Below are 15922 nucleotides of genomic sequence, written 5' to 3' on the forward strand. Positions count from 1 at the left end.
AATATCGACTCTCAATCATTGAATTCAAATCCAATGGTTGTAAATCATCTATATTAATAATAGTAATCTCAATAGTAATTATGCATAGACAAACAATGCTATGAATAATATTCGGCTATTGTTTAGCAAAATTTGAATTTCTCACATTAATACTTTTAGGAGTGGGACCAATGGCACTGGGCTATAAACCATTACATTGAATATATATATATATATATATTATTATTATTATTTTTATTTTTGTGTAAGTGAACCATCTATTTTTAATATTATTTTGGTTTTAGTTTTTTTTTTCTTAATTTTTCTATCAAATTGAAGAGTGTATATATATAAATAGAATTTATAAATAATAATATTCACTGACAAAAAAAAACAAAGGAGTCATAGTTGAGTGATTTTGAAACAAAGCATTAATGATTATTCTTATGAGTTGCTTGAATCATTTGATTTTCTTATATGATTAATCCTCTACCTTCCTCTTATCATATTCAGTAAACATCATGCAAGACCTTCATCCTAAGCAACAATGACATCCTACTCTATTCCTATTTAATTCGATCTCCGAAATCCCGAATGGAATGCCGAAAGAGGAAGAACTTATGGCATGCTTCAACAGAGCTTCGCCGGCATTAGTTGAGATCTTGAGCAGATTGATCAGGTAATGCTTTACATTTTTACTGCATATGCAATACAACAGTAAAAGTTCTTAATGTGATGACTAATTCGATTCATTTTCGTGTTATGTTGTGCTGGAATAATATTTCTGCATAAATCAAATCAGTTTACATTTTTATTGTTTTTCACTGGTTTTAATCCTTTGTTCATGGCATTGTTCAAAGATCACTAGATTTTGATCATTGCTAATAAAACAGTAGTACTCGATCTCATCGGTAATATAATTTTTTTTGTATTATTTCTGCAGAAAGAAAAATCTCAGTTATATTGATAACAGTCAACAGATGAGAAACAAACACATTGTTGTTGTTCAACCTCTTCATTTGTAATCATTTATTTTTATATATAAAACAATGAAAGAAACTGATAAAATCGGTAGTTCGATTAGTATGATACTTTCTGCAGAAAAAAATGATCCTTTTCATATATCCGCATATATATATATATATATATATTATATCGCTAAAATATGAGAACAAATGTTGATAACTACTCATAAAATAACAAAATCAATCAATCTGATTGAAAGAATGATTTGTTTCGTATTAAATTTAGCTGAAGACATAGGATTTCGGCAGAAAAGAAAACACATTTTCTTATCCTCTTTTCATGGCAGTGTTGAAAGGCCAACAGATGTTGATCACTGCTTATATGAATTTGGATCGGTTAAATATCATATTCAGGTAATTGAATCCTACACAAAAATTTCAAGATGTAAACTAAAAAGCACGCGAAAAGTTTACGATAAATTTTCTGCAGGCTTTAGCATTAGAACCACATAACATATACTTGTCAGTGTCGACACCACCGCTATCTCCAGAATTCCTCCTCTCGAATGGTCTTCCAAATTATATCTTGCATGATATCAAGAACATGTACTCTGATGTTGTCGAACTAATTATACCACCAAAAGAAGGATTTTTGCTGACAATGAAGGTTGATGTCACAAAGTTTCCAAATAACAAAGGTATAGAAATTTCAGTTTAATGTTCAGATATAAATTCAAGCTAGAACTTTTTTTTTATAATTGTTTCAGATGATCAAATGAAGGCGATAACTGAAATTTCTTCGATACAAGCAGCCATACTTTGTTTGCAATTGAAAGATATGTTATGGAATCTTGGTTCTCAGGATAAAACTAATGCCATTTGCAAGCCTATTAAACTTGTTTATCATCCAAAAGAACCATTCTTCGTCGTCAGAATGGTATGTTGTTCATAAACACTATTTGACCATTTTTCTTCTGATTAAAAATATTGTTGTCATGAAATTTCTTTTCTGAATCTACAGACAGAGAAGATTACTGCAATATTTCCGATGAGATTTAAGGATAATTCCGATGTGGTTATAGCAACTTCATTCTTTCAGGCAGGTTTTTTTTTTCTTTTTTGGGCATCATAATCAAAATTGACCTCTTGCACTTAACATTTCATTTTAATCCATTGATTAATTGAATCATAGGAACTCATGGATGTCGGTTATTCATCAGCCTGTGCAAAGGTGCCGCGCTGTACTTGGTCGCCGATTCCGCCTCAAGAACTCAGAGGAGAGTTATTTCATCATTTAACGACTAATGGCGGCTTTGTATCTTTCGGTATTCAGAGCTTTTATTCAGTAACAAATTATCTGCTATTGATCAAAACTTTAGCTGAAAACTGCATCATATTTAGTAACAAAATGTTTCGATTGTCATCAAATTAAAAACTACATATTATTTAGTTAAAAGATATTAACAGATCAAATGATGAGTGACAACAAAGAATGAACTGTATAATTTACAAGTTCAATTAATTTGCTGAAAAATCTGCAGATATATTTCCACAACATGTTAAAGGTGCCAAAGTGGACAAGACAATGTGGATTTTACTGAACTTCTATGCATATGTGAAGCACTATGTTAAGGTTTGATTCATTTACTGATAAATTTACGTCGATAAAATTTCATTAAACTGAGACATTCATCGACAGTGTACTCGAGCATTCATCCAAAGAAAGATGAGGCAGCGTCTAGAGAGCATGGCCGAGGTAATGTAAAGCCGATACAAAGCGAGACCCGGACTTATATATTTAGATTAAAATTTATTTGATCAGCTAATCCGGCAGGTGTTGCAAAAGGCGAGGATTGGAGGAGGTGAAGAAGATCATAAGACACTTGGAATTGCTTCTCGAAAAGGTTTGTATATATATATATATAATAATGTTGAGTCCAGATAATATGTTTAGTTTGCATCTAACAGATAAAATCATTTATTTATTGTTCAGACGCTAATGTTCTAATCGTGTTCATCTTTTGCATGAATGTAGGTTGTTCGTGTGTTAAGAAAGTTTTTCGACTCTCCAAATCACAGATCTTCAGGAAAAAAATTCAGACTATCAGATGGAGGATAAAAGTAAAAAGATTGTATCGATTTCGCCAGAGATGGTTCAAGATTCTCAAGTTCAATTCATTTAGAAAGTACACCAAATTGGATTGATAATATTTTCACTTTGTATTCATTAAATATATATACATACATACATACGTACATATATACATATATATAAAAATAAACTCACCACTTCTTATCAACCTTAGCAGATAAATAAACACCACAAATTGAATTTATTTATTTATTTTTTTTGGTATGGTATGAGAATACAAAATTATATAATGGGATTGATTGTACATGAACAATATTGAATGATTTTTAGAGTAGATGTTAAAAATGAAAAATGGTTAATACATTATTTATTTATATATGTCTTCAATTTTTTTATTTTTTTATTAAAGAAAAAACTCCCAAAACTAATAAAAATACATCCATTTTGACTTTTCCATTAAAAACAAAAAAATCATTTTAGCCCCTTAAATTCATGTGACAATGAAAATGACAAACACATTTCACAATATTATTAGTCGCCATCACTTAAACATTCAATATAAATAAATTCTATTGTCCAAAATAAACAGATGGGTGTATGAACAATATCATCAACAGTGCTTGAATATTGTTTTTCTGTTGTGCTGAGGTTGGTTTTTAGTTTTCAATTTACGATCACAATTTACGGTTCAGATAAAAAAATTGTACATCACATTTTTTGCTGTACTTCGATTCATAAGCACAGTAATATCTGTTTAGTTGAATAATAACAGTTGGATTACAATTTAAAATCTTATAATCAATTTACATAGATTTAAAATTTGAGGTTTGAGGACGTGTGGATATATATATATATCATCTTATAATTTTTATTTACATTTTAACTATACATTGAAAAGAAGTTAAATTCTTGACTTCTGTATATGAGTCAAATATCTTACAGAGTCATTGTAATAGTGACTAGTATATATATATATATATATTTAAAAAAATTATAAGAATATTATTTTTTTTTCAAAGTAAATAAGTCACTTGTTATTAGAGACATGAGCACCAAAAAATTAATAATCCAGTGCATTTTAAACTTTAAGTAATAAAAATCCCCATAAAAGAACAAATATCACTGGACCAAAAACATTCACTGCATTAAAGAAGTACACATTAACCCTAAATTTATTTTATTAACATTTAATAAAACCCTAACCTTAACCCTAACCCTAACCCTAATAATTATGCTGTGCCAAGTGCCAACCTAACAGCTAGGTATAGTGGGCCCCACCTTAAACATTCAAAACAAAGCACCTCAAACCTCCAACGGTCATATTCTCAGGATCACTCTAAAGAAGCCTCTTTTGTTGCCCGTTAACCAGCACAGCAAGCTCCAAACCTCTCTCTCTCTCCTTCTCTTCATTCCATCAGAGAGAGCTTGAGAGGGAGAGAAGAAGAAGGGAGAAGGGCTCAACTCAACCATGGGCTGCTTCCTTGCTTGCTTTGGAGGTCCTAAGGACCGGAAACGCCGTCGTCCGGTGGTTCCGGCGAGCCCGGCACATCGAGTAAGCTCATTGGTTTCCATTCTTTGATTCTTGTTTACTTATTGTACTTTTTGTTGATTTTGGTTGAACTATGTGTTTTTAGATTCATGAGAGTTATCAGCCACTCAAACCGAGCCTTTCGCCGAAGAAATTAGCTCCGGAGGTTGCTCTTGGCTCACCTTTGAATCTCAGGTACTTGAGTTATTACCATTGTTTTGATGTTTTTGTGGTTTTGGAGCTCTTTGCTTTGTGTGTTCAATGTTCTTGCTTTTTTATTTCTAGGAGAAAATTGGGATGTTTTTAAAGTTTTAAGTTTTGGTGTTACATTTGTTGTTGGGGTTTTAAAGGTCTTTGCTTTTGTGCTCGCAATGTGCTTGCTTTAATGTCTGAGAGAAAAATTGGTATTTTCATTCATGGTTGTAAGCTGGAGGTCTTGAAGGTCTTTGCTTTGTGTGAAATATGCTTGCTTTTGTGTTTGAGAGAAAATTGGGTTGTGATTTTGATGTTGAGTTTTACTAGTTTCATTCGTTGCTGTGTTTTGGAGGATTTTGCTTTGTGTGTGCAATGTGTGCTTGTTTTTTTATGTCTGAAAGAATATTGGGTTGTGATTTTGATGTTGTTTCTGTTTGTGAGTTGTATGTGGTAGAGAGAATCAGGAACCAGGGAGCTTTAGTAGCAATAGAAAGAAAGTGACGTTCGATTTGAATGTGAAAACTTATGAGGATGTCTCTGTGCCTGAGGACTCGAAGTATTCTTCTGATGAGGATGTCGAAAATGAAGAAAAGGGAGAGGAAAAGTCCAGCCCAGTTTTGTGTGCTTTTCCAGCTAATCATAGATACCAAAATTGTGTAAATAGTGATGATGAAGAAGAACTAGAAGAATGTGAAGGTGCAGAAGATGAGGAGTTTGAAGACAGTGATTTGGATGCGGAGGATGAAGATATTGGTGTTGTTGGAGGGAATGAGGATGAATCCTACGATTCGTACTTTTCACTGCCTATGGACAAAGAAAGAGAAGAATTACAAGAAATTAGTAGTCCCAAGTCAATCAATGAAACTTCTCCGGACAAGCAATTGAAGATTTTGGATAGTAAAAATGTGAGAGACAGGAGCCAGTATATACATTCAGTGTTGAATCCTGTTGAAAATATCTCGCAATGGAAGGAAGTCAAGGTTCGTGTGACGCCGGCGAAGCTCCAGAAAGAGAACATCAGTTTTGAGCCAGAGCCTGTAATGAAGGTTGAAAAGCCTTCTCAAAAGAATAGCCTAATGAGTCCAAGTCCAATTTCGTCTGCCAAACAAGAAGTGTCTGTGGATGCTAGCCTTTCCACCTGGTTGAGCTCGCCTGAAAGCCCAATACCGGAAAGGCCTCAGATGAGCAAGTCTCATCAGTCTAACTCATCGCTGAGCCGGGAAGATCAGCCTATTCTAGGCGCTCTAACTGTCGATGATCTTAAGCAATCAGTGACTTCATCTCCTCGAAGATCTCCAAGCAAAAGCCCCGATGAAATGCCTATATTGGGTACTGTTGGCAGTTACTGGAATGATTCTATTTCTTCTCTATCTAGTTCAGCTGCAAAAGGAATTCCTAACACTACCAGCAAATACAGAGAGGTGTGTATATATATATATATATATAGTTCTAGTATTTTAAGTTAAGGTTGTGAGTTCAGTTTATTAAGTGTTGACTTACATGATTTGGTTTATTGTTTTTACAGGATAGGAGGGTGAATTGGCATTCAACTCCATTTGAGAAAAGGCTGGACAAAGCTTTGAACAACAGAGGTGCTCTTGAAACTTCCTTGAGCTAATTGTGTGCTTGTAAACATGTTTTGTGTGTATGTGTGTGTTTGGTTTTGTCATAATTTGGGGAAGAACATATGGAAATATTAGGACTAGATACTTGTTTATGTATGTATTGGTTGTTTAATTTGGTATTGGAGTTGTGTATTTCACTTGGAAAAAAGGGGTTGTAATCACAAAGTATTGAATTGATTCTTAATAGTATATTTGTGTTTTATTTTGTTACAGTTCAGGACAGAAATGAATTGAATGTATGTATTGGATGTTGATTTGTTGTGGAGTTGTGCAATGATTCTGAATAATGTATTTGTGTTTGATTTTGTCAAAATTCAGGGAAGAACATACGGAAATATTAGGACTAGATACTTGTTTATGTATGTATTGGTTGTTTAATTTGGTATTGGAGTTGTGTATTTCACTTGGAAAAAAGGGTTTGTAATCACAAAGTATTGAATTGATTCTTAATAGTATATTTGTGTTTTATTTTGTTACAGTTCAGGACAGAAATGAATTGAATGTATGTATTTGATGTTGATTTGTTGTGGAGTTGTGCAATGATTTTGAATAATGTATTTGTGTTTGATTTTGTCAAAATTCAGGGAAGAACATATGGAAATATTAGGATTAGATACTTGTTTATGTATGTATTGGTTGTTTAATTTGGTATTGGAGTTGTGTATTTCACTTGAAAAAAAAGTGTTTGTAATCACAAAGTATTGAATTGATTCTTAATAGTATATTTGTGTTCAGGACAGAAATGAATTGATGTATGTATTTGTTGTTGATTTGTTGTTGGAATTGTGCCATGATTCTGAATAATGTATTTGTGTTTGATTTTGTTGAAATTCAGAAAAAAAGAGCATATGGAAATATTAGAATTAGATACTTGTTGGTGCATGTTTTTTGGTGTGGGAGTTGTGGCATTGTACTTGGCATGGAAGTTTGTAATCACAAAATTAAATCTCAATTGCCGGTTTGTGTATGATTTTGTCGAATTTCCGGAAAGAGCATATGGAAACAATAGAAAATTATATACCTGAGGAATGTACTTGATTTGTTAGAGCATATGGAAAGGAAGTTGAAGTGAATCTCATTTATAAAATTTGAAGTAGATGTTAATAAAGTGATCGGTAGAGATCTTTAACCATAAAGAATTGAATCTGAATACTAATAAAATTGAAGCCTCCACTTAAAAATCAATTAGAGACATCAGAAACAACATGAGCTTCTGAATTTTAGCAAAGAGATTGACATCTAAGAATTGGAAAACAAGGACTCCAAAAATATCAATGAGGACATGAGTATATACTTAGAAAACCATCCTCGAAGAACAAATACTAAGATTCTTAGCGCACAATTTCTTCTTTGTTAGCTTGGTTACACATTCATGGACATGATGAACAATGGCACAGCACTACTCATCAGTGTCTCCTTGCCAACTGAAAGGTCCTCTTCAAGAAACTGTTTGAAATTTCATCGTCTCGGTGGCACAAGACCCTTAAAAGAGTGTTAGGATCAGCGCGGTTCCACCTCCCTGTCGTCGGAGGCATTGGCACCTTCACCCCGTTCCCCGTGAGCCCTCCCATGCCACTCGACTCACAAGCCGCAATGCTGAACTCTTCGACAAGCCTCTCCGACGGTTGTCCCATGAGTGTGACAATTCCTTCAACAACCTCAGATTCCTGTTCAACAACTTCCTCAGCCACAAGCCCTTCACCGGTGGTACAAAACACTCGCTTCAAATTCTTGAAGTCCTCGAGTATCATCTCATAGTCTGATATTGAGAAAGCTCTTTCAGAACCTCCGGCGAGTAGCACCATGAGGAAGGCTTCAAAGGAGGCCTTCATCACTTCCTTGACTGCAACCGGTTGCGCTCTATCGGTGAGGACAGATACAAGTAGTGTCAAGTTCTGCTTGAGTATGCGCAATGCTGGACGAATTCTTGAGTTTGCAACGTCTTGCACATAGAGGCTGTCGCAGAAGGAATGATTAGAATCAAGAAAGATTAGACGGTAGGCAGCAACCTCGGAGACATGAAGAATTGCGGATTGGATGGCCGAGCAAGAGAGACTGAAACGGTGAGCTGGAATTAGGCGACGGTTAGAAGGTGAAGGGCGGACGCGACCGGAGAAGAAAGAGAGGGATTTTTCGAGGGAATGGATATGGGAGAGTAGGAAATGGAGAGTGTTTATGCGAATGTAGAGACGTTGAGTGCCGCGGCTGGTGGAGGGACGTGGGTGGTGGCCGTCAATGGGGCCATTGCCCATGTTGAGAGGTCTGTTGGCTATTGAGCTGCTGCATGGAGTTGCCTTCTTCCAGAGTTTGGTGAATTTTGAACCTTGGCTGCATCTTGTTAGTGGAGGAAGTGGAGGGATGTAACTTTGCTTTGATCCTGCATTGCAGTAAATGTATGTTAGATCATGCAATGAGGTAAAAATGCATGACTTTATGTATTTCTTACTTTGGCACTGCCATTGCAGTAATTTTGTATGAGATTATGCAATGCAGTATATTTGTTATTTCAATTTCTAAATGAGAAGAACATGTGTATAAGATCATGAATTGCAGTAAAAACACACAAGATTTTAACTGTGAATTAAAACAAGGTAAAAAGTAGACAGATCATGGATATGTGATTTCAACTTCCAAATGAGAAGAGCATGTGTATGAGTTCATGAAATGCAGTAAAAACATACAAGATTTTAACTAGAAATTGAAATAAGTAAGAGAAATAAAGAGATCATGTAATGCAGTAAATATATGATTTGATCTTCCAAATGAAAAGAACATGTGTATGAGTTCATGAAATGCAGTAAAAACATACAAGATTTTAACTATGAATTGAAAGAAGATAGAGAGGTTAAGAGATCATGCAATGCAGTAAATATGTGATTTCATCTTCAAAATGAGAAGAACAGCATGTGTTTAAGATCATGAATTGCAGTAAAAACATGCAAGATTTTAACTGTGAATTGAAAGAACATAGGCATGCAGTAAATATGTGATTTCAACTACCAAATAAAAAGAACCAATTCAGTGTAAACATATACCCAAAAATATATAGCTCTACTTTGATGCTACAATTAAAAATAAACAATATGAATTTGATTACTCATGACAAATAGCAATCTAATACATGATCAACATAATATAACAAACATATATATAAATTAATAAACAAGAAAACATTACCACAAGAAGCAACGAAAAGCTGTATAATCCTGGAAGAGAGTCTCCAACCCATCAGCAAGTTCCATCACTAAATCCTCCCTTGAACTGACTGGAATCTCATAAAACTCATCAACTGTCACCTTTGCCAACCTCATCAAATCCACTGCAGACTGTGCAAATGGCTCTGTTTTTGACTTTGGGATCCAACTCTGACACCATTTTTCCATTCACATTAACATTGAGGAAAAAGAAATGAAATGTTCAAACAAATAATAATTCAAAATATTATCTATATCATGTCATGTATCTTTTTATGATGTTAGATCATTATTTTATATATTTATATTAACATCAATATAAATATATTTTTAACATAAGCTTTTGGATTGAATTAGATTTATATAATATGTTTAGTTTGCACATGTTTGATTGTTTGTAACATGATTAATTAAAATAAATTAGCACATGTCAAAAGAAGTGTTAAAGAGTTTTTCATGTTATTGATTATAATGTACCGACCTCAGTTTCTTTTGCTCGAGCGAGAAATTCTTTCCCGATCCTCATCCGCTCATCCATCCAACTCTTCAAGAGAGTCATTATAACGGAGTCGACTTCATAAGGAACCATTTCTCGAACAACACCTTTACCGCCGTCTTCGCAATCGGCGGAGTCTTCGACAACCATCTGAACCAAGACCTTCTCAAGCTTGGCAGCAGACTGTAGGACTCTAACCAATTCATTGGTGAGGCTTGTAACTCTGGCCAAGTACTGTTTTAGTATGACCCCAAAGCAGTTGTGAAGGGTACCCACAGCCAAGGCAGTTGGAACAGGGTGCCATCTTTTAAGGGCAGGGCTAAAAGTGTCTTTTTCCACAAGAGCTAGTTCCTCTGTGTCTTTGGCTAGTTGCACTATGATTTCACTTGGCTCTTCATCCACTTCCACCACCATGCTGTCTACTCCATTCCCACTTTCTAGGATCTTCACATTCATCACAAAATACAAAATTTAGTAATTTTTATAACTTGATCTTTAGAGTTTGATTTAGTTGCAATTTGTTTGAAGAAAAGAAAAATAAAATACGGTATACTCTTTTTTATGTTTGATAATTTTATATAAAAAAAAATTACATGCTTAAACATGTGAATGACTGTTGATTATATAGAAAGTTATATTTACTCTACACTTTTATTTTTCATTTTCTCATTATGGATGAGGGGAAAAAAGTAAAAATTAATTTGATTTTTAATGAAATTTTTTATTGGTTTCTACAAGCACATAAGCAACTATAATTGTTTTTTAAAAAGCTTTTGAATAGTTATAAAAATAAAAAATACCTTATAAATATATAGCATTTAAAGCAGTCAAATATTAAAGTTTTTTTTTTTCCTCATAACAATGTATATTTAAGAATTGTTCAAGGGTTTATAAATATTTTCTTTTGAAAAGTAAGGAAATAAAATCTAGAAGGAAGAAACAAAAGTAAAAAAAAAATTAACAAAAACTCTAGCTATCTCATCTAACAAATAAAAATGAAAAATAACCATAAAAAAAATATAAAAACCAATGTTTTAAAAGTATTCTTATGCGAACACAAAATATTTGAAAATTCACTTATAATAAACATTTATATTTTTCTCGATAAAATTTTCCGCTTTAAACAAGAGTTAATTACATATATAAATTTATACGTACGTACCCTTGTGAAAGCATTGCGCATAGATGACCTTATATAACGATCGACAGCGGTATCCCGCTCGAAGACACTGTTGGCGATGCCGGAAACATCCTCATTGTTGATGATCCTAGAGGTGGTGAGAGCAAGAGCAAGAATGTTGTCCAAATTAGCTACGGTGGTCCTGTCAAAGTTGTCATGGTAGTCAAGTAGCCTTTTCTCAGCCCAAGTTTGCATTGATGCTAATGTGGTTGATAAAACCTTTGCATAGCCTGGTTCTCTTTCAGTTCTCTTTGCATCATTTGCAACATCTGTTAGCATTGCTAGTGTTGCTGTCATTAGGTCTGGCTCCACCTTTTTAATTTCACATTAAAATCAATTATTTGTGCGTCAATGAAAGTTAATTAATATTGTTGTTATTTAATATAAGGGATTTATTTGAATTATTGAAAAAAAAATTTCTTAAAAAAAAATTATATCATGTAAAGTAGTTGATAATGTATGAAAGAAAAAAAGGTTTTTATTTTAAAAAAATAATTGCATGAAGAGATTATCCATCTACAAAATAAACTAAAAATAGTCATGATTTGCATAAATAATATATGTTTATATATAATGGTTCATATAAAATGAATGTTCATTTTCTTTTTTAGCAAAGAAAAATATAGCTATATTTAACCTCTTATTAGTAAATCATTGAGTAAACATAATTTAGTAGGAAAAAATAGAGAAAATTTTGAATATTCAATATCCCATCAGTCTATATCTAATGGTTACTAAAATTTCACACCTCATTCTTTCTTTTAAATAGATTTTGGTTCTTTCTAGCAATATAAAAAACAAAAAAACCAAAATTCTTATGATAAAAATACCATACTAACAACATTTTTTTTTCTTTCACACTAATGCCTGTCCAATGTAACATAATAGAGTAAAAACAAAGTTAAAAATAATAAATTTTTCAAAATATATATATATAAGCACTTAATCAAGTAAATTCTTGTAAATTTGAGTGTATTTTATGACAAACCTGGCCAGTAAGAACATACTGCTGAAAGAGCACCCAAGTGAAGCACACATTATGGATCATTCTATTAAGTCCAAGAGTAGACCAAGTTCTTTTCATTAGCTCAACAAGCTCATCAACTTCATCAAGAACAATTGTCTCATCCCGAAGATCGAAAATCGATTGTAGAAGAGCAAGATATAGATGTACATTGATCGGGAATCCGTCGACCCAATGACATACTTCCGACGGTGCACCGTTCGCGCTACGCCAAGCTAAATTGAGCACACCATTACATAGAAGCCGCATTTGATCGGAATTTTTGCCAGTGTCAATAGGCTTGAGCTCACTTGATCGGAAAACTTCACGGAGACGGACCGCCGTGGAGTTTAGCCGGTCTAGCGGAATGGATGGGTGGAGGAGGAGGCCGGCTTCGAGAATTTTTAGTTGCCGACGTTGCCATGAATGATACTCTTGTGCATCACTGAATTCTGAGGGCTTTAATTGACGGAGAAGCTCTAGAGGGAGGATTATTGTCTCTGCTCTTCTTCCTGTCTGTATGCATAATGTTGAAAATCTTATACATTATGATCTACTTATGAAGTAAAAGAGTAATGTTATAATTATTAGAAATTTATAATTGTATAGAAGATGTGGACTTGTGTTTATGTGTACTAATGAACTTGGAATGGATTACTTGTCAAAAAGCCTTAAAGCCTAATGACTTCACCATTATTTATCCTATATATATATATATATATGCACATAACACTTTGTTAGTACATTCGATGTGAGATTATTTTTAGTTCTAATAATAATTAAGAATGATTAATCATCATGTCGAGAGTTTAACCCATATTCACAATAATGGTTAAGGGTTTCTGCTTTGTCTATATCTATTAAAGAAATGATTATTCCAAATTAAGTAAATTTTTACTATTTCACAAAATTAATGGGTACATTTCTGATATATTATTAGAAATCAATTTATTTTTCATGTATAAAAAGCTCATGGAGTATCAAAATTTGTGTAGTTTAAAATTAGTTTTCAATAATTAATGTCTATTTCAATAATTCAACAATCATCAAATATACTCAATGAACATGCAGACCTCTTAAATATATATATATATATATATATATATATATATATATATATATATATATCTTTTACACACATACATATATAAATTAAAGTTTTTATTATAATTTCCTTTAGAGTTTCCCTACATGAAATGGAGTTTAGTTTCAAATTTATTTTCACCTACATTAACCAAGTATATTGCATAAGTTAAAAGAATTTCATACTTCTAATGATATCAACTCTGTTTTTTCAAAACTACTAACGTTCGAGTAAATTTTTCCGTAGGTCACCAAACTACGTATTTTTTCTTCATTTAAGTGTCCAAACTTTAATTTGAATCAAAATGATTACTCAAGTTTAATTCTGTTTCACTGACATGTTACTCAAACAATTTTGGCTTATATTTATTGATGTGGAGTCCGAGATTTCTCAATCAACATGTCTACATCACCAATGTAAATCATATCATCTTATCTAGCATATAATGATTGAGAAATTCCGACCTTCACATCAATATATAAAAGGCTTAATTTGTGTGGGTGACTTACCGGTAAAACAAAATCAAAGTTGAATAACCGTTTTGATTCAAATTAAAGTTTTGACACCCAAATGAAAAAAAAGAAGGCATGATTTGGTAACTTACTAAAAAATTTACTCACTAACGTTCATATCGTTAAATTTTAATCTAACGGTTATGGACTATATGATATACAGTATAATTGTACTAATTGTTATTGTGCTCAACTCCAGAGATGTTTTCTAATATATATATATATATATTAACAAATCTCACCTGACCAACAAGAGTGCGCATAAGGGTCTTGCGAAGCCGGTGATCGCTCTGCTCAGTGACCTTCATTTGCTGCCGCATTATCTCAGCCGACGTCATCGGACGTTTAACTTTAGGCGAGTTCGCTCCAGAGCCACCACCACCACCGCCGCCGCCGCCGCCGGAGCCACCAACAACACCGCCGCCAATACTCATTGGTCTCATCATAGAGGCTCTACTCCTCTTCAAACCAAGTGACTTTTTAATCCTACTTGTGACCACCATCATCCCTGTCCCTCCTTTAGGGCCCAAGAGAGAACCGGAGAAATCTCCGGTGGCGGCGCCGCCGTCTTGAGAGGTGGAGGAAGGGTAGAAGGAAAGAGGAGAACGGCCACCGAAGCCGGGAGAGGAGCGGCAGGACATGAAGAAGAGTTCATAGGCGGTCTCTCGAAGATCGGAGCGGCGAAGAGAGTCGATGATGCCGAAGGGCCATTCTAGCTCTTTGTCGTCGGAGAAATCTGCGTCGGCGTCCGACATGGAGATCGATGATCCCACCGACGCATGCCGCCCCATTCTTCCTCTTTCCTTAATTTTTAGTCCTTAATTTTCTCTCTCTCTCTCTTTCTCTCTTTGTTCCTCAAAGACCTAATGAGGAGGTGAATCAGAGGTTAGAGAGAAGGGAGATAGAGGTGGGGTTGTCCGCATTCTTAGAGGGGTGTGTGAAGAATAGGAAAAGAATAGATGTACGTTGTTGCATGGAAATGCCATGCAATGTGTGTACGTGTATTGGAAATTAAGGTGGTCTAATTATGTATATATATATATATAATAAGGGTGTTTTGGTCATTATACATCTGTAATAATCTCTCTGTATGTGACCTATGTGTCATGACGATGGACGTTGCATTAGAAAGCCATGCAAAAGCGGAATTTGTACTACTAATTATATATATAATTAGGGTGTTTTTGTCATTATACATCTCTCATGATCTTTGTGTTTGTGTGTGTGATGCCGTCATCACTAGGGTGTTAGCGAAATCATCCAACAAACACGGTTTTGTGGTAATTATAATAAATCGAATATGACTCATCCTTATTTATTGAATTGTCTCAATTTAATAATTTTTAAAATAAAAAATAACAATTTTTTAATATAATTATCAACATATTTTTATATTATATAATAAATAAATAACAAAATTTATACACCTATAATTAAAAATGAGCAACGTCTTAATTCCGTGATAGTTACCATGAAACCAAGTTCACAGAATTATCTTGGATCTATAGTACTATCACAAAACCGTGTCTATAGGATCATCATCCATTGTGCTGATGGACGTTAAATGAAAAAGGCCATCCAATGTCTTGGGAAAAAAAATTGTTATTACTAATTTTATATAATAACTAGTGAGGGTGTTTTTGTCATTAAACATTTGTAAATATCTCTGTGTGACCTAAGGAGAAGGTGTCTTAGAGGTAAGGGTTGTCCGCATTCTTAGAAGACGTTGCATGGCTTTCCCATGCAACGTGGAAGGTGGTTACTACTAATTATATATAGTAAGGGTGTTTTAGTCATTAAACACCTCTAAGCATCTTTGTGTACCTTTGGCTCTCTGAGGAGAAGGTTGTCATTATACACCTCTAGATCTAGGATCTAATTTTTTTGGATGGCTATGGTCTAAACCTTAATAATATTTTAAGGATGCATTAACATATAATGATGATGTACATCATTATATATAGATGCTTCATTGTAGGAACTTAAAAGATGGAGATAAATTAAATAAATGCATATTAAGATAAGGGTATGTTTTGTCATTATACATCCCTAGGTATCTTTTTTGTGCT

General features: G+C 33.7%; 3 protein-coding genes across 3 annotated transcripts; 2 read left to right on the plus strand and 1 right to left on the minus strand.

Annotated features, from left to right (window-relative positions):
• The first annotated feature begins 578 nt into the window (after window positions 1–578).
• Window positions 579–3284, plus strand: LOC120275390 (actin-related protein 2/3 complex subunit 2B). The gene is made up of 10 exons (XM_039281943.1): window positions 579–658; window positions 1292–1358; window positions 1435–1642; window positions 1712–1881; window positions 1966–2043; window positions 2137–2269; window positions 2486–2577; window positions 2644–2700; window positions 2779–2848; window positions 2980–3284. Exons 1-10 carry the CDS (start codon window positions 579–581, stop codon window positions 3147–3149), a joined length of 1125 nt encoding a protein of 374 aa, XP_039137877.1. The 3' UTR covers window positions 3150–3284.
• A 1094-nt stretch (window positions 3285–4378) lies between these two features.
• LOC120275260 lies at window positions 4379–6573 on the plus strand. Its single transcript, XM_039281782.1, has 4 exons — window positions 4379–4588; window positions 4671–4759; window positions 5214–6180; window positions 6285–6573. The coding sequence occupies exons 1-4, from the start codon at window positions 4505–4507 to the stop codon at window positions 6375–6377; spliced, it is 1233 nt and encodes a 410-aa protein (XP_039137716.1). The 5' UTR covers window positions 4379–4504; the 3' UTR covers window positions 6378–6573.
• A 1217-nt stretch (window positions 6574–7790) lies between these two features.
• LOC120275544 (protein unc-13 homolog) lies at window positions 7791–14644 on the minus strand. The gene is given in 7 exon segments (XM_039282161.1): window positions 7791–8761; window positions 9562–9577; window positions 9579–9749; window positions 10060–10518; window positions 11237–11566; window positions 12243–12773; window positions 14096–14644. Coding segments are annotated over 7 exon segments (3027 nt in total).
• Window positions 14645–15922: the final 1278 nt, after the last annotated feature.

This window comes from Dioscorea cayenensis, chromosome 14, assembly GCF_009730915.1.
Source record: "Dioscorea cayenensis subsp. rotundata cultivar TDr96_F1 chromosome 14, TDr96_F1_v2_PseudoChromosome.rev07_lg8_w22 25.fasta, whole genome shotgun sequence".
Taxonomy (NCBI): domain Eukaryota; kingdom Viridiplantae; phylum Streptophyta; class Magnoliopsida; order Dioscoreales; family Dioscoreaceae; genus Dioscorea; species Dioscorea cayenensis.